The sequence below is a fragment of the Bombus vosnesenskii genome, unplaced genomic scaffold (assembly GCF_011952255.1).
Source record: "Bombus vosnesenskii isolate JDL3184/JDL3185 unplaced genomic scaffold, Bvos_JDL3184-5_v1.1 scf7180000013274, whole genome shotgun sequence".
Lineage (NCBI taxonomy): Eukaryota > Metazoa > Arthropoda > Insecta > Hymenoptera > Apidae > Bombus > Bombus vosnesenskii.
This window is the reverse complement of record NW_022882932.1, coordinates 1082060-1101962: the sequence shown is the minus strand read 5'-3', so window position 1 is coordinate 1101962 and position 19903 is coordinate 1082060. Positions and strand designations below refer to the sequence as shown.

Here is a 19903-nt window from a genome sequence, read left to right as displayed (position 1 = left end):
CGTATATATTTTAATGTGTAGGTAGTGGTATGGTGATGATCGTGATGGTTCGAAGATCGTGAGGGAAGACAACAAATGCACGCGAAATGTCATATTCCACGTAAAGCTCTATAATTCTACGTCCTTTTTTTTTTATCTAGACTGAAAGACACCAATTCGTTGTTCAATGTTTCAATTTTTCAGAGAACGATATATTATTCCCAAATGTCATGGAACTCGACAAAGCACCGAGGATTTCATTAAATCTAACCACGATCGTTTCCTTATTTTTCCACGGTAACATCCCCTTTTTCTCTGTTTCGCAAAGGCTCGCGACTTTCCTTCGGTTTTCTCGTCGTTTTTCCAGGAACCAAGCGGAGGACTCGGACTTCGCCTGGCGGATTGAAACGAGTCTCAACAGGCAAATAAGATAATCTCCATTATAAACTTGGGGGTAGGGTGAGTAAACGAGGAGTTATTTACTCGCCTCGGAAAGAGGGGAGAAAGGAAACAAAGTAATAACAACGGAATGAGAATAAGAAGGTAGATTTGAATCCTTCGTTCGTACCCGCAAACTTCACGACCGCGCAGCCGCGTTAAGTTGGCTTTTTATCGCGTTTATTATCCGCGGCAAATGGCTGCTGCCGACCTCGTTTCCCGTTTCTATAATTCCGCGAATCTCGCTTTTACTGACCGCTCGATATTCCACTTTGTGTTTTAATTCCTTACTTGATGATCCGTAAAAAATATTTCCACCCCTTTGAAATCTCGCTTAAATGTTTTTCGTTCGTTGAGAACTAGATCTCGTCTCTTTTCAGACGGTTGTTTTCTTTTTCTCTTCAGGCACCGTTTTTGTACAACGCTGAATACTTTTTAAAATAATTTTGCAACATAAATAGTTAAAATTTTTCACGAGTACAAAAACTATTGCTAATGATTTAAATTTGAATTAAATTATTTTGCTATAGTATCATGAAATAAAGAATCTATTTGTCTCAATTGTTGGTACAACAGCTCCTTGACGACAGATAAGCAGATTTTATGACTGTTTTATTTCTTAAGAGAAATACATTTTCTTACCAGAAGAAAAGTTTAAGTTTATCGCGTACAACATTGTAATTGCAGTTTCAAACGAAATAACAAACCGAGTAATTGCTTTCTTGTGGCATTCTCTTGAAAGTTATATAAATTCATAATTCTTAATAACAATTCTCGAGTATCTTTTAGTCGCCATTGAGCACGTATATTGAGTAACGACGTGTTTAAAGATTAAAATTAATATGTTTAACCTTTTCCAGACAGTTAGTACACGTATCGGCTTGAAGCTGTCTAATACCATTTCCGTAATTCAAATATTTTTCGCTACACGATTAATTTTGCATTGAAAATCGTGAGTAGATTGAACGCCGGAATTAAACGCTATGAATGATAATCGCTCAGGGGAGGTTGCACAACCACGGAATTTACTATTGCACTAAATACGCAAAGCGATTTCTATTATGTCTGGCAAAATCTGATTCGAAAAGTCTGCTAAATTTTTAATTTCATCTCTTGAAGTTTCTCGCGTCCAATAAATTAGATATGTTATCCGATGAATTAAATACTATATAGACATAGAACATTTTAAGGCACTAATTCTTAGTTTGCGTTTAGCAAATATCTGTCAAGAATGCACACACAGCAATAGATTTTATTCCACGATGAAAGAGATTTCGCAATTTCTTTTCGATGTAAGTACAAAACCTTCTGCGTTTAGCGAGGTTAATGAAAAGGGCTTGTTACAATTACGTTATTCCCATTGAACGAGTAACAATTAGACGGTGCCTTTTTCGCAGTTTTCTCTGGTTCCTTGAGCATGGAAAACTTTCTGGTGCGCAAACAGAATTAATGGAAACAATGACAGGCAAATAGAACAAGCGTTTCGTTCCAAGGAAAATAGTGGTTTATACATCGGCGTTCCCGATGCATATAGCGAATTTCATCATCGACGACTGTGTCGTTGTATTCGCGCAAAAAGTAATAACGATAGCGACGAAAAGAGCATTGTACCCTTAATTGAATCTTTCTTTCGCACTGCCGCTTCCTGCAGTGGTTTAAAGTCGTTGAATTAATTATCAGGTTTACTGGCAAATAATGGCGAGCCGGTCCTCTTTCCGTAGAACTTGCCATAGTTTTGGTTTCATGAAAATGCTTTAGTTAACGCGTGCAGGGTCGTAGTCCGTTAATTTTTCTTATCCGTTTGCACGGATTTAAATTTCCAGGAATTTAGAAATTTCGTTAAAAAGATTTCGTTATTCATTCGCATAGGGATTTGTGTTTTGCTGATTTAATAAAGTATAGCAGCTCGTGCCAGTGTTTAAAAACTTGTAGACATTTTTTCAAATAGGTATATATGTATAATGTGTGTTACAAACATTATAAAATTCTATTGGAACTGTGACAAGACAGGGCTATCCTGATTATATTGGTAAAATTCGAAACGAATCTGAAAATGTATGTGTAATGTAAATATCGATGGTTATGAAAATATAGTAATTTCATTAAACGTCAAAGAAAACTTATAGTCGCGTTTATGGATACCTAATCTCTTTGAGAATTATTTATTACAATCTACGTCAGCCATCAAAGTAGCTAACGAGGCTATCTATTAATCGTAAAAGTCAAGAATTATTTCAACGAAATATCATAGACGCGTTCAACGTTTAGTAGTTCTTCATAACCCTATCCTTTATTTATTCTCCCATTTCTTTTACCATTCATTGATACAAAGTCTCAAATGTAATTCTGAGACCATTCAAGCGAGTGGATAATCGAGAAAAGAGATCGCGTTCTCGTTTAAATTAACAGAGATCATGCTATCTCACCGACAATGAAATCAGGAAACATGCTACGAAACCGGACAAACTTAACGTGCCGTGTCGAACGATGCAGTCGAGAGATAAGTAAACAAATGAACGAACATGCAACAGAGAAAATAAGGTTTTCATTGATCCTTCCGAAGATACGCGAGGGAGAGATTTCATTTTTTAACTGCTAACTCGAGCTGTTACGAGGGTAATCGAAAACGATTTTCGAGTGAAAATTAGAATATTAAAATATACAAATCGACGACTACCTAAATACGATATTTAAAAGTAGTAATTGTTTACATGATTTATGTAAAGTTATTGAATAATTTGTAATTCACGTACAGTAGAACTCCCATTATTTTAAAATGAATAAAAATATTAAAATTTGTCATTTTTTTAACATTGCATTGTCGTATTCTAATAGCTACTCCAAGTCTTTTTCAATCTCTGATTTCATAACTATCTCAAAGCGTTGCACGTCTAGCGGATCATCTTTGACTGACTAGAAAATTGCAAGAGGCGTTGAAAATGTGTCTGGATGAGCGCGAAATACAAATTTTTTGCGGAATCGCATGGAAGAAAGGTCGGAACGCATAAGTCTGTGTGACGTTTCGTTCACAGGGATTGCGGCAACCAAGTTACATAAGAACAACACACTTACCCAGGATGCACCGCAGTCACCGCCTCCAAGTGTCTGAAAGGCTGGCATGCATCTGAACGTCATTCTGAGCTCTACCGCCGAAATATTATCCAAACGTTCACCGCGGTTCTCCGGTCACAACTTACCTAGAACAAGACGAAACGCCTAGTTAGCGATCAAATAAACTAACTTTGAACAAGACATATAAGATAGAAAAAGAATTTTCAAGCTTTTTATTTTCATGAATCGTTATTCAAATTACGTGAATGATCTATAGTTCTAACGACAAAGATGTCCATATGGGCTTCTTTTATTACGTAAATCTTGTGGCTGCAATTCTTCATAAAGTGATCATGGACGATTCAGATGTTACATGAATGTTGATTGATAATTACAATCTCGCTAATAAAAGGATATATCTTATTACATTGTGCTTCACAGAATTATCGATCTGTCTTGTGAAACATCCATTATTTATGTCAAAGATATAAAAGCTATAATTTATCCACTATATAGAAATTGTGATATACGGCTTCGTGTGATTAGCAAACACATACATTATGTTTTTATTTGATTAAAGCACAGCAAATTGAATCTTTTCCAACTTTAACACTTTAATTTAATATACTGCCAAAATACATTTAATATATTGTCACTAAAGATTTAATAATATTGTTATCGATAATAATCAGCGAAAGCTTATCACTGCTTTATCATCGGGCTGCTATCATCGGATAAACGTGCTCAATTAATGGTAATTAGAAAATATCAATCTGATGAAATATGTATCTTGAATATCGTAATATTAAAACAATGTCTTCATTTACAGGAATTAATTATATAAATTATATATATCTTATAATATTCAAAGTTTCCTTAAATAATAATCGCTATCTAATCTACCGATTCTCAAAATCGAGACTTATCACCGAGCAGGATTTTTACACAGAAAAATCTTTCTATTAAAATTACGCAGTACCTATCATCTCTCTCGTAATTTAGATTCATATACTTATAGTAAACTATTTATAAAAACGTGTTAATTTTCTAAAAGTCACAAATCACATCACGTTGATTTACTTTTAAAAAATTCGAATGGAGTTCCCTCTCTTTCCAAGCAAAATGAAAATATAAAATTCAGCAAGCAAGCTTTTCGCTCGAATTACATAATTGCAAAGCGTGCTTCAAGCTTCAATTTTGCGGTTCAAACATCGAGCCAGCTGATACCTGCGATATATCGATTTAGGAGAAAAAGTAAGCAAGTAAATCACTACGGATGTTTTTTTCGAATTCCTCCTTCGCTCGATTTATTATTTTCTTCGCAACGCTATTTGTCTTTTCCTTGTCCTTAACATGTCACGTGTATAATGAACGCAATTTCATGTGAAACACTCTTCAGACCGATGATAACCAGTATGCTTGGGCATTCGTTGGATCGTGTAACTAGAAACTGCCCAGCTGCTTACTTGCGATACGGAATTGAAAAACGCATCTTCATTATCTTGTTCCTCATTTTCCCTCTTTCTTCTTCTTTTTTTCTTTTTGAGTAGGTAAGATCGAAGGAAACAGATTTTTCACTATAACTAAGTTGTAATTATAATGAGTAATTATGTCGTGATTCGGAAAGTCGTTTATTTATGATACGTACCGCACAAAACGATTTATTACATGTATTTTTTAAATTATTTTTATCGGAGTGTATATCATATATTCACCTTTCTATATTCTGATTGAAATTGACCAGAGATTTAATATCTTTCTGCTGCTAAAAATTAAACGAAATCTGTATAAATAATTCGGAAATCTAATTAGATGTATTAACCAGAAATTAAGAACTAACTAAGATAATCTTAATATAATGTAATATATTTTTCTGTCATAGAACAGGTAGTACAAACAACAATTTACTTTTAATTTTACAAGATGGATTCCTATCACGAGAGCCCGGTTTATTTCGCGCGTTCAGGAATTCAAAAAATTTGACGACGGGTTTCTGTTGCGTAAGCGATCCTCTCCCTCAGCTGGCTCTCCCGAACTGATTACTAGGCCGAACGAAGCGCATTCTTTCCGCCAACGAATAAAACCACGCGAAACGACCAGAGGAACCAGCGGTTGTGAGGAGGGTGAGGATCCCAAAGGAGAACGAGACCGCGCAGAAGAGGCACACGTAGATCCAAAAGAAGAGAACGACCACGACGAACCAAGGGAAAACGGACAAATAAAAATACCACGAACAATTCTTTTTTTAAACTCCTTTTCTCTCATCTTTTATTTTTCGTTCCTTATATTTATAATTTATATTCTCCTGCTGTTTTCTGGTCACTATTTTTTCACATATACCTTATTTTTCCATATTTCCATTCCTCTCCCCCACGATTTCTTCACCTTTTGCAATTTTTATGACCTCTTTTCCAAGTTTCCCATATCCCTCTCTTCTCTCTAGTCACATTTTGTCTCTCTTTCTCATCTTCCTATTCTTCCCTCCTTCTCCTATCCTCGTAACTTTTTCCTCGCAACGCTCCAATCTTCCTTCCCTCAATCTCTGCTCTACTTAAACCTCTTCCTCTTGTCCGCTACCAGTTCCTCGATCATTCCTTCTCATCTTTTCTTTTTCCTCTCTCTCCAGACCGTAGCTCACCTATATTCCTGTTCCTTGGCCAGTGGTAAGTAACCTTCTTTCCTCCCCGACCTAACCCAGGTCCCAGACCCGGTGGAAAATGCAGCGCGCGGTCTGATGCCGCCGTGGCGATGAATAATGGATTCGAACGCAGCCATGCCGGCTACCCTCGGCTGAATATTCATAATGGGTTTCTACGCCATGTGCCGCTGATACGACCGACGATCCTGCACGTCCAGGCTGCGTTCCACGAGACGAGCACGCGCGAGCTTCACGCTCGCGAAACCAGACACACTGGACCAACAACCTCGCCTGTCGAGCGATGCTAATGGGGAAACCTGCCGGTGTCCAACACCGCCGACAGGCCAACCGATTGGTCGACAAGTTTCACGATTCGTGGCATTCGGTTTCCCTGTTTCTGTTTGGCCTCGTAAATATGAAATTGCTTGTACACCATCAGCTTCGTCATTCGAGGCCTACGTTGTCTCGCTGTTTGGATATGGAGTCAGTTTGGTACGAGATTCGTGGGTCTAAGTCTTTGTTGCTAGCTGGCTAAATGGACAATCATTGCATCGTTGATTGATATTTGACCGTCTGTACGATTTGACGAACTCGATACCCGACATACTGTATACTTCGTAATAATTTTTGTGGTTTATATTAATTAATAAGATCTATGATGCGAACTGATAAGCGATGATAAGAGTGGTGAATTCAGTTTACCTTGAAGCTTTTTAATTCGGAATTTTTATTTGTTTTTGAAAAAATTAGATGAATTACTGATGGAGCTGTACGTAGTATAGCTAAAATAGTGAAAGAATTTAAATATTCATGTTTGAACTAGAGAAACCGTTATTGTAGTTACAAGTGTATTTCATTTAAAATGAAATGTGGTATTTGAAATTTGTCAAGTGGTATTAGATGAGTCTGTTATCTTGACATCGGCGCGTTCTTCTTCTTTATTCTACATTATATTACTTTAAATGGTGATATTAGTATTCTTTACGTCTATGACCGCCATATAATATGTAAGTACATCTATATAGAAAAATATCGGAAGTACAAAATCTTATATTTCTTATTTCATTCTTCTTGTATTGTTCGTATTACGATATATTACATCTTCCACAAATTCACAGGAGAAGGAAACGTTCTATTGAGAAATCCAAAATGAATATATTCTCGCGAAAAAAATTAAAAACTTGGCTTGAGTTATATTCCGATGGATAACGGTTGGCGAACGGAATTATTTGCTTTCCTACCATGGAATTAGGATTACGCAAAAAATTCTGAAACAACATAGATGCCTAACACCTGATATTACATCATGTGATTTACTTAAATTGTCGTAATTCTTGGAACGGTCTAAGCATCTTGCTCGACGCATGTTGAAACTAATCTTTCGTTTTATGATCGTAAATGTTGGTGTATTCTTTCGATTGATAAAAGAACCTCAATCACTACCTATTCGTTTGTTTGCTTAAGAATATAAAATAATAACTAGTAAAATATACACAGATATAAAAAGTAAATTTACTTTTATTATCTTTTGTCGAAAAACAACTGGTTTTTAACCGAAGTATATATAACGGAAATGCGAGTACCGCGAAGTGTATTTTATTTTTCGAAACAACATCAATGTTTCCTTAGTAGAAAAATTATAAGTACCTTTTTGCTCTTTTCAGAAGTTACGAACGCGTGGGAAGGATTAAAACAATAGAAGAGATGAAGCAAAGGGAATACGTAAAAGCGCCGTCACAAAGCAGAAGATAATATTAGTCGACTTTAAACGCTACTTCAAACTGCTGTTTCAAACAAAAATTGTAAATGCTCCTCTGTAGCCGAGACTTTAAAGAAACTGCAAACAACAAAGAAAGGGTAGAACAAAAGGAGTGACAGAACCAAGGGTATCCAAGACTATATCGCGACGAAGTTGAACTTCATCTTTCAAGTGTGAGACGACTATGTACTTTAAATTGAAACGTGTATCTTTCTTTATGACAAAATTCACTGCTCTATCGTTAGCGTTAGTGAGAAACGTGTTCTTCAATTATTATTTAATAAATCCCTTATCTGTTTATATTTAATCATTTGTTTAATAAAACATTTCCTGCGTTTATTTCATCTCATTTATTACTTGCATTGTATGCAAATTATTCTTGAATCTAGACATATATTTATATCTTTCTGTATTAAACGTTTATCGAGTTTCAATTCATATATCTGTAACACGATTCAGCTTTACATATTCCCCGCAGAAAACAAATCTTCGAGTTGAATTTGAAATAGTTTCGAATTTCACAATAGTCAAAATATCACCCACTCCGCGATAGTAGAATTATCTATGCAATAACATCATTTCTTGACTCACGAGCACTACATCTATTATAATTACACAATACCCGATACCAGGCTAACAACATCGTAACTTATACCACTTTACATAAATTTTCCAAAACCACTGCACCGCAGCAACAATCAGCCATCATCGAGAATTACAACACGATCCATCGAATCAATTCATCTCTCAGACCTCCCTCGGCCAATGCTCAACAGCGATCAGCAGCGGGCAACAGCGCCTATCCCGGAAAAGCAGAATCGCTAACTGAGTTATACAATCGTCGAACGGGCAGGAGTTAGGTTGGCAGTTTTATACGCCGGCAATCAGCGGCGTTATCATCTTTTATAGATATTGCCTGAGCCGAGAACCGGATACACGGGAACCGGTAAGGTACAATAACACGTTTCGTCCTGGTTCCGTTCTCGAGTTGTGTCTCTGTTCTACCAAACTCGGCGAACCTCACCGATTCCGGGTATCCCGAATTCCGAGTGCACTCGTTTTTTTATGATCACGTCCCCAGCTATACGACTGCTAACGACGTGCCATTAAATCGAGTTAACGAGGGGAGCCGCGCTATTTACCGAGCTATTTCCTAGCCGGCCGATCGTTTCGCCTCGCCATCGGTAAACCGCAAAACAGCGATCCCTTTCATGGAAACGCGACCGGCCAACAGTTTCAGTGGACACTCCCGCGACAGAGATATGCTCTCGACCGAGGCTCGTTGCGAGCAACGAGGCCCCATCATGGTCCCTATTTTTTTTTTTAACAACAGGATTGCCTCAGCAGGATTATCGACCAGAGATTCTTCGCTATCGACGAGCGCCTTTTGTCTCTTGAACGGGATCGGTGCTTCAGGGATTTTTTTCCTCCTCCATGGCGGGTTTTGTGGTTCAACAGTCAGGGGTGAGCTCGCTGGGTAAATTGGTTGGCGAGCTGATTAACTCATCAGTGACGAGAGGCTGTTTTGTGGAAGTTCTTCAGGGACAAGTTGGTGCTTGTGGATTTTAGTATTTTATCTGGAATGAATCGTACTTCGTTTTACAAAAACTTGGATATCTTTAATGCCAGTTATTTTAATTTTATCTTCATTTTATTCTCATTTTAACATTCGTTTAGTTTTTGTAAATCGTCTGGTTAATATTTAACTAAAGAGGTTGCTCTCTTTGGATTTATATGGCTCGAAATGGATGTTACTATATTTCAGTAGATATCATGAAAATATAGTTTTTAAATATTTGATCGGAAAATAAAATACTCGAAGAGATACGAATGTAAAGAAGGAACGAGTAATACAACATAGTTAGATATCGTATTTAAAAACAGCATTTAAAGACGTCTCGATATTTTAGATTTTTCAAACTCTCTCTCTCTCTCACTCTCTCTCCCTCTCTCTCTCTCTGGCAAATCGCGTGGCGGAGATTTCAGCGTTCGATTATTAATGTCGATTATCGCATATCCCAGTGTAAATTCAGGTGTGTAAATTGTTTGATTGCCATAAAATCGCGGTTGTTCGTGTAACATTTGCTCGCGGCAGATCAGTTTAATTTATTTACGCTTCCGCAAAGTGTTATTTCAAACGATCCGGTGTTGTTCAGCGACTCCGACACGTTCTCACCGCCCCCGCCTTTCTCTCCCGTTTTGTTTTTTCACATTTACTCGTTAAAAAATAAATTGGCCTCGAGTGACGAAATTAAATCGAGAAATCAAACCGAATTTAATGCACGCGTGAAGGAAGATCAAAGACTGATCAATAATACAAGAATTTCAGCTACCTTGTTAACTCGACAACTGAAATGAAGTTCATGATCTTTCATAATCGACGTTCCACGGATTTCGGTTGAAATTGCAGGAAAACAAGTTTTCTTTCTTGTTCATTTTTTGTCTTGCTTCGAGTTTAAGCATCTTTTGATAATTGGTAAAGACTATGGTATTCTGAATAGGCACATCGAATATAATAAGAGGACGTAGAAAATAGCTCATTTTGAAAATTCAGAGCTATAATTAAGCTACAGTAATGAGTTCCATTGCTGTTTATATTATCCTATCGTATTAAATACACATATGACTATTATTTAATTTATTCCTTATTTCACGTTATGGAATCACATCTGTGACATGGATTATGATTCAAACACGATAAATACAAATTCTTGTGGTAAAGTCATGTTTTCAATTTGTGGAAACAATGATTATGAAATGTAAATTCTGTTTAATAATTTCACATCTTTCATCTGAAAACTTCAAAAAATGAAAGAAGAACATTTTATAGACAGTAGCAAAAAAGTTAGCAAAGAACCGAACAAAATGAAGTTCTAATGTAAAGAAAATGATCATATTTTCCTATCCATAAGTATCTTTGATCCATTGATAAATACTCTCCGATCCAGTTTGCCTATCTCGCATAAAATTTCCATTTTTAATTACCCATTTTGTCTACACTCATTGCAATCCTCATTAGCGTGTAACAAATATTAGATCAACGAAATTACTCAATTTCGTTGTCTTCGTTGTCTAGAGATCGCGTAGCCGAAGGGCATAATCAGGCGTATCTGCCGTAGCAACTTGTAAAGATATCTCGAACAGTGTTAAAACGTTCATTTTAATTGCGGTCGCGAAATGAAAAGTCATTAGCCCGGTGGACGATGGTCAATTTAAAAAATTATTATCCCCTTGTATCCGGTTGGTATGATGTTCCTCGAACACGTGCATATTAAAATCACAAAAAAAGTCCTGGCTGCATAGCTCTCCACTCTACACTATGTACTTTCTTGCCCGCTTGGGTATTCTTTATGGTTACAATTTGATGCTATTAACCGTGTTAATCTCTTTCCTACATGCGTGTCCTATGCAGCCGACATTTGCTTTTGTTTGCCATGCAGCTCGCCGTGTTTTCCATCTTACGGTGAACACCTTCGAATCCGTAATGGACTAACTTGCTGCATAAAATCGGCATACAATTACCAAAGAAAATCGTACCAGTTAAAAGAGACGAGATAAATCTGCTCGAGAAATCGAGCTGCTTCTCGCTCCGTCATTCGTAATAAGTTTTTTCTAGAACTTAGAATGGAATTTAGAATTCCATCCCTCCTCTCCAATATCGAGTCATAAAGGAAGATTGTGTTCGTTATAAATTTCAACCTGAGCTGCAACTTTAGTTCCAATCTTTCGGACTAAAGATTATTCAGTATGAATTATGTATATTTCAATATTTTACGTTGCGACACGACAGGAACTGAAGAGGCTACCAAGATAATCTCAAGGCAAAAGGTTCAGATAAATGGAGTGGTTCATGAAATTTTCAGAAGTTTCAATCTTTTAAAATCTCTTGATTTTGGTTTCAACGGAGAGAACGGTATGAAGACCGTTTGCAGTTGCTGTGAAAATGGTTTACAAATATGGTTTATACTAAAGTAGAAATTCTTCTAGAGAATAACTAAACTATTAGCAGTCAAGGCGTGTTTTCTTCTTCCTGCATGAGCAATGTCAACTACATGATCATAATAAAAATCTCGCAATTAATCTCAATCACGACTGGGCATTCTCGATTATCAAGGAGATCACGATAAATATACCTCTGACGCAATGCAAAGCCTAGAATTCATTAAACAGTGAAGAACCCAATAATTTTATCGGCAGAGTTGAAACGATTTAACGGAAAGAAAAATAATCGATCCCGAAGGAACATATGAATCACCATTTTCTTTGATATATCGAGCCTCTATGATTTCTTATTCGTATGCAGAAGAGAGCTTCTAATCTTTGACCATTTTAATCGTCTTCGCGATGCAGTTGCTTTTAATTGCCGATCGATTTACGTTTCTGGAGCTTTCTGATCGATCGTAGTGTCACGTTAGGATGTCACAGTTTACTTGATTGCTCTTTCTACCAGACTTTTATTGTAAATCGCATTGGAGAGATAAGACTTAAAACGGAAATTTGCCAGAAAATCGTTGAATTAGTTTACACGCTTTGTGTTTGTTTATTTGTTTACTTGATCAGACAGTATAAGTAAATATATCCTATATAAAAATAGTTTATGCTGCTAGTTAAAATCTGTAATAATTTATTTTGAAATTCAGATTTGCTAGCGAAACTTCATTTACCCGAAAATCATTTATCGAAACGAAATTTTAGTTACTACTCGATTAACTGGAACTCTAGACGACTGAATTCACTTATCTATCTAGCTGAACGTGACCTCCTATTATTTCAACGAAAAATCGTAGATATCTAATGGAGAAAAATCAATAAATTCCAGTTATATGAACTATTTGTACCTGGACGATTCAAACAAATGGAGCTCTACTGTATGAAAAATGATCTATGAAAAGTTTGATATAACTTACTTAAGGTGTTTTTCATCGAATATTTTTCCGAACAGAAGTTTTTTAGATTTGACAAACAATGAACGAAATTAATTTGCTTCAGTCCTTGAAAATACTACTTACATTTAATGTATTAACGATATACGGATACTAATTGCTACAATTAACTTTAATAATTTCACGATTGACTAAAAAATTGATCGAGGGAGCAAACGGCACATGAAAATCGTTAACATAACAGATGAAGCACAGTTTGTAAACCTACGACCTACGGTTGACAAAATGTCTAATCAAAGTCCACAGTACGATAGAACATTCCGTAAGCCGCTACCTACGAGCCAAAAGAATAATCATCCAGTCCCAAAAATAAATGACATTTACCCAAACAAATCCACGGATCCAATCCGTCAGTCGGATCTTCCGTTCTCGGCGATCTTGTCCGAGCAATCCCAACGTCTCTCATTAATCCCACACAACAAAAAACCAGACAGGCTTCCCCTTCGATGATCTGTAATTTAAAGAAAGCTACTCTGCAATGTCCAAAGGAACTCGTACTATGATTCTCGAATTGCCAGTCTAAGGAGCTCCTCCTTAGATCGACAGCGACGTGAATCGACATTTCTCACCAGGATGCTTCATAAGAATTCTAGACACGATGAGGAACGACTAGAGGAATAATCGCGGTATGGTGGAGCACAAGCAAGCAAGCATCGAGATAATGACGAACGGGGCCAAGAATCAAATCTATATCGGGCTTCGGACGAGGTGGTGGAGGTTGGAGGAACCGTAGAACGAAGAAAAAAGGGGCAACGTAGCGTAAGATACGAAATTGCTTGGCCGAGTCTCGGCGTGGCCCTAAAGAGCGAACGCGAACGCGCAACATTCCGATCCATTACAATTACCGAATAATTCCAATGTTGGCCCATATTCGGGGCCAAAGGAACCCGAAATTAGGTTGATTAGAGGCTACCGTTCGTAAGGATCGCCACTACCGGAATTTAACCAGTTATTATATAGATAGCAAGTGGTGGAAGAGAGGAAAGGATACATCGCTGCGTTACACGGTAGGAAAACGGAGTTGCGACCGCGTTCTTGTTCGGTATAGGTGCATGGGACATCGAGCTACGCGAAACTTTGTTACGGGCTCGATAATTGAAACGCGCGGCAAAAATATTACTTTCCCCGGTGAAATTGCTCGTTCGCGTAATTGAAACATCCTGTGCCCATGCAACCACGAGTTACGTCGATTCGTTGTAGGGTTTTAGGTGGAGACGCCATCTCCGCAACTGTGCACATTGATTTCGCTGTCGTTTGGACTCAGCTTCCTCATGGCTTTGCTGTTTGTCGTTTAGCGTGCTGTTTAGCAAGTTGAGGATATAACGGTTGAAGATTGAAGTTAAGGGTTGGAGGTTATAATTGTCTAATAATAAAATATTCGTGATAATCGTTTCACAGTGGCTATAAAAATTATTTGCGCATACCTTTATAGTGCAAGTATTTTCTGTGACCACTGTAATCTTTTTGCTGGAGCAATATGTTGTACTTTTAAAATTTTTGTTGCTTAAAATTAATATTTCGTGATTGCAGTTTACACTGACTCTTTCTTCATGGGCAATCTATTTAACATTCATAAATTCTCATAATATATCACTTAATAAAGGGTTGACTATCATTCACTTCTAACACAAGCAATCAGACCTACCAACATTCCTACTGTCCCAGAAAAATCCTCATCAACGCCTTAATATCTGGACGTTTCAACACAATTTACCAATCAGCAGAATTTCCAATTCTATTTACTAATATGCTGTCGCTGTTTCTACCGATTTGATGAAGTTTCGACTCGTTGTGCGGCGACGTTTGAATTTATGGTGTCCATTCTCGTAGCGAGGAACCTTTAGCGTTCCTACATCTGCCAAGTCGCCAAGAATCGACTGTCCTTAATTCCCTTCACCGTGACACGCTCATCACCCGCCGCCATGAATAACGCAAACTCTTTTCTACGCTTTGAAATGTCCGCTAATAGCGACTTTCGTACGATGTTCGCGCGTGCAAATTATTATTATCGTATTTGATTAGCCTTTCTTGCGAACGTCAGAACGCACGAGAAAAATTGAGAAGAAAAAGGAAAAGAAGAAAGAAAGGCAGAAAGAGGATTCAACGCGCAAAGAAAACTCCGTAACGAAGTTCGTTAAAGCGAGTTACTTGAGGTATGGTAATCGTACGTTTCTTGTCCGTTAGCGTGCGATTAACCTGTTTGCAGAAGTAAATGACAGATTGTGCAATTTTGTCAAAATTGTAGGTACGCGCCGGTGCGCATGCGATCGAGTGCACGATTAGCTCGACAAGCGCGGAACACGTTCGCGTTAATAATTAAGCAATGTGCGTGTGAATTATCTGATCGTAGGAACCACGACCCGTAAAATTCATTTCTCTCCCCTCCTCGTCTCAAACTTCGCTTACCCCTCTGGCCCTGATTGCGCCTACAAGCCGACTACTTAGTTGCTTTATTGAATAAATCTTCATACTTAATTTGACCTGGAATCACACCTGTTCCGACTTCGTGTCGATTGCTTTAGTTAATAGATTCGGCTTGCTAAATCTTTGTGGCACGTGTGACAATATGAAAAATTGCATTTTTACTTACGACATTTCTTATTAGAACAACAGTGTTGTATTTATTTTGTATTTCGAGTAAAAGTTATTTCTAATTATAACGTTGGTGAGTCCCTGAGACAATTTATCACACACGAGTTTATATTCAGAAACATGATTGAGTGTTGGCTATTAATCGTCGACTATGAGATTTATGGAAGCAATTTTTCAATCGAGAAATGATTTAATTAGCTAAATTTTTGGGAATCGGATAGATTTATTCAACATGGGCTCTGTTATTTGTGGACTCTGAAACTAGTTGGTTTTTCAAGTATACTCTTCCAACCTAGAAGTTACGTACCTAATTAGCTCGATTTCCATAAATTAACGATTTTTTCTATTAACATCCTATATTATATTCTTTAATTTTCTTTACTCACAAATCACAAAAAAACTACTCAATTGCAAAAATATTCTAATTAAAATTTACACGACTCGACTAAATTTCACGACTAAACATCGACTTTTAAAGAGCATTTAGCCACCTCCGTCTCTTGATATCTGTGTTCTAATCAATTCGGAAGATACCAGCAGTGATAACGGACAAAATCATATTTATCGCGGAGCGACTCGTCGAGATAAGGATTGCTCGTCAAGCTCGTCGCTCGTGCCACTAGACGTTTCTTTTCAAATTCGTGGCACACTAATAAGTCGCTATGTAATTTAATTAAGGCAAATGCATTTATAGCGTTCGGTTGAATTACGATTCGTCTGGTGATAAATCGTCCTTTTTAATGGCTACCATCTCCGAACAATTATTACCGCGCGCGAAACGCTGCCTTCGGGAGATGCCTGTCTGCCCACGCAAATGACAACGCGCGATCGAAAACAAGTTTGCAAGGATAAGCAGCCATTAGCTTCCTACGAAAAGTATCCGTGTAGTAACAGAATCTCCTTCGTTATACGGACCGATGCCGCCTTTTGTGAGATTTTATCCACATTCTATTTTTTATACATATTCTGAAGAAAATCTTATCGTAATTTTGCATGGTTAATAAATTAAAACGATGAATATCGATATTATGTTAATTATAAGTGACGATAACGATCTAATTGTATAGAAGATATTCGCTACTCAGTGAAATAAGTTAGGAAATCTGAAAAAATAAATCTAATCGTTGTTTGCGCTGTAACATCTATAGCAATTATTCTACAGAATAATTTTTCGAATTATTTTAAGCGATTATTACATAGAGTAATTCTTATGAAAAATACAAGACCTTGAATGTTACTCGATAAACTCATACAAACATTGAGAACAATTATTAATTACTCAAGAACAATATCATTACCAGAGAGGATGATTCAATTGAATTTTTCACCAAATCGTTTCTTAAAAGAAAAGTTACTCGTATGCACGTTAGAGGTACAAAGATGCGTGCAAATAATGCGGGGACGCTCGTGCAGACATGGTACGTACTGCTGGACGAGCGTTTCCGCCCACGCGGTTATGGCGAGTTCCTCGCAAATTCTTTAATACCGAAATAGGCTTGAAACCGTTTCGTTTCAGAGGTTAACCAGAGGTCCTTTGAGTACTTGTCTGGCAGTTCCGCCGTCTGAATGGCTAGTTAGCGCGAAGATTGGTTTTCTTCGCATTATTGGTCCCTTCTTCGGCCAGCGTTATTGGGATCACCCAAACACACGGCAGTAAAATCAGCTAAGCTGGCGGTTATTTATTGCTCGTAGTGGCACAGGTGAAAGAAACAGGCCTCACTCACCTTCCATGCCATCGTCTTTCCCTTTCTTTCGTCCCATGCTTCCCTTTTCGCCTTTTGCTTTTAATTGTTTCTTTTGCGTACTATCAAGCGGTTGTTGAAATTCGAACGTTGCACACTGACGATTTCTAGTCACATGTAGTCAACAAATTTTATTGGGCTAGATAAAATATAAATGAACGAACGTACGAGTGTCTTTTGAAAATTTTAACTTTGACTAAAAATGTTTGGAGATGATAGATTTTGGATTCTCAGAATAAAACTTTATAAATGAATGAAACAATTTGATTAAATAAATAAGCATAGATTAATATTTGATCAAGCATTATAGATCGAATCAGCGTTTGAGAAATGATAATAAAATAATATCCATAACAGTAAAAATCTCCTATACGATAAAGACAACTAAAACCGATTTTTTCTTTCGGATATGATGTTATTTACTGTCTCTAGCTCGAACGTTCGAGGATGATGTGACTCGAACAGTTTGTGATACCGCGGCTAGAAAACTTGCGCGGCCAACAAAAGTCGATGAGAGAAATGAAGGTGAAGAACGGTTGATTGAAACGTCAGCCAACAGGAGTTATGTTCCAGCGATATGTTACGGTATACATTATATCTATACGTCGTACTATCAACCCTTATGTAGCACGTGCTGTATACTACGCTTCGATCGCCGCGTCGCCTTTGCACAAATTTCTGACGAGACGCTGCAGAAACCAAGACTCGATTGCTATATATATATATATATAAAGCAAATCCTTCCTGGAGCGAAACGTATGTTTCGCTCGATATTTACTGACTTCACTTCAATAAGTTTTCGAGCATTATATACGCTGTGGTAAAATCTATGAAATAGTTTTAGTTTCTCACCCATAGTAATCAAACTTACTGAAATAACTTGTTGTAGATGCATTGCATTGTTTATATTAATTCCCTATATTTTTATCAAATTTATGACTTAGGTGATATTAAATTCAGTAATATAACTAGAGTACTTAAAGTAACCGTAAATCGTAAATACGATAATATGCTATATTAAGAAACTTCGAAGATCAGAAAAGGTTATATATTTGCTCCAAGATAGTCGCCATTAGCACTTCTACTTTTACAGTACAAAACTGGTATAATTCCTACAAAGATTTTGTAGCTACAAATAAACTATATCAAAGTGTACGGTTATCCATCCAAGAAGAAGTTCCTTGAAATACCATTAAACATCAATTACCTACACAGCTTTACTCACAGGAAAAATTCATCGCCAACTAGAAACTGTGAATACGTGCAACATATCTTGGACGTCAACAAAAGTAATCGTCGATCGTAAAGCATCGAAGGCGTTAACAGCAACAACGAAATTGTTAGAGCGGCGTCTACTTCTCCGCCCAGCCGGACGACGATTAACAGCCTAATAACTGTTTATACTCTCGAGTTCGAGCGCTAATTCCAGCGCGCGTCGGTTGCCGATTTTTCTCAGGTTACGTTCCGTTTCCTCCGATACGCAATTCGCGGCGCAATTAACGCTATTCGTTGTTACCGGTTATCATTACCGACCGCATTATTGCAATTATTTTTCGTCGCGCCGCCAGAAATCGTCGTTGTGTTAACGTAATTATATCGTTCAGCCATTTTTTGCGGTCAGCTCGAGCACGTCAATTACGAACTTCGTCGCCGGTTCGAAAAATCCGCCGACTATGACACAGAAAGGCGAGATCGTAATGGCAGATATTAATTTTGCTAATTGTTAGTTTGTATCTTTGAATAGAACAATATTTCATCGAGTCTCGGTAATTTGAATTTATTGGATCCGTACGAGTGTTTTGTGACATTTCAGTGGAATTGTTGATTAACTTTACGATATCATTAAATAATATGATACTAGAAATTGATTAACTCCGCGGTGTCGTTATATCACATGCCTACACGTTGTTCCTGAGCAAACAGCAGGTTGGAACGAAGTAATTTTTAATTTACGCGATGCGTTTCGTAATCAATGTCGAGCCGATATATGTAGCTGAATAAAGCGTGTAAACTTCTGTCACATATTTATCTTTCGCTTTGATAAAAAAGAAAACAGTCTGCAATTTCTTCGTCCGCGGGAACTTCATGAAAATGTAAATCACGATATTTACTCTTAAATGATAGAATTAATCATGCATAATATTTACATAATATCACAATATGTACGTCGGCGTAATTTGTACTAAAAAGGATGTGGAAGGGTCATTTTATACGATATTAATTTCAGACGCGATAAAATTGTGGATTATGAGAATAGCGCGACAGTTTGATAACCAATCAACTAATTAAAAAACTAACTCGCGCCTTCTGTTAAATCCCTTCGCTCTAAAAAATTTAATTAACCTACGAATACTATGCGTAGATTTCCAAACGCAAAAGAAACCCCAAAGCTAAATAGGACAATATAATATCGTCACCTTATTGACAACAACAGTATTTCATAGAATTTTCATTTCGTCGTCTACTGACAGCAGCATTTAAATGTTTAAGAGTTAACTATAAAGTTAAAATTACTCGCGTTTTAAGCTCCAAACTGGGCATATATACATTTGTCACCTCGTGCAAACGATACATATTCGATTTCATTTAATTTGCCAAAAGACCAAGAAAATTACGGGACTGGAGTATAGACTTATGAACAAAGTGGCAAGAAAATGTACCTCGTCTCTCCCACGCGCGATGAATACGAATACTCGCGTGTCCAACGAGAAGCTTCCAGCGAGGGTTGAAACTCGCGGCCGCCATTCACGCTTGTAAAATA

General features: G+C 37.2%; 1 protein-coding gene across 2 annotated transcripts in view; it reads right to left on the bottom strand.

The window, feature by feature from the left end:
• The window catches only part of LOC117231804 (transcription factor AP-2-epsilon), a 200058-nt gene that overhangs the window by 108477 nt on the left and 71678 nt on the right, over positions 1-19903 (bottom strand). The window contains exon 3 of one of the 2 annotated variants that reach the window (XM_033490599.1): positions 3490-3609. The exons of the other annotated variant lie outside the window; for it this stretch is intronic. Within the exon in view, the coding sequence (XP_033346490.1) occupies positions 3490-3552 (63 nt within the window). The 5' untranslated portion in view covers positions 3553-3609. The remainder of the gene's footprint in view (positions 1-3489; positions 3610-19903) is intronic. 2 annotated transcript variants of the gene reach the window in all.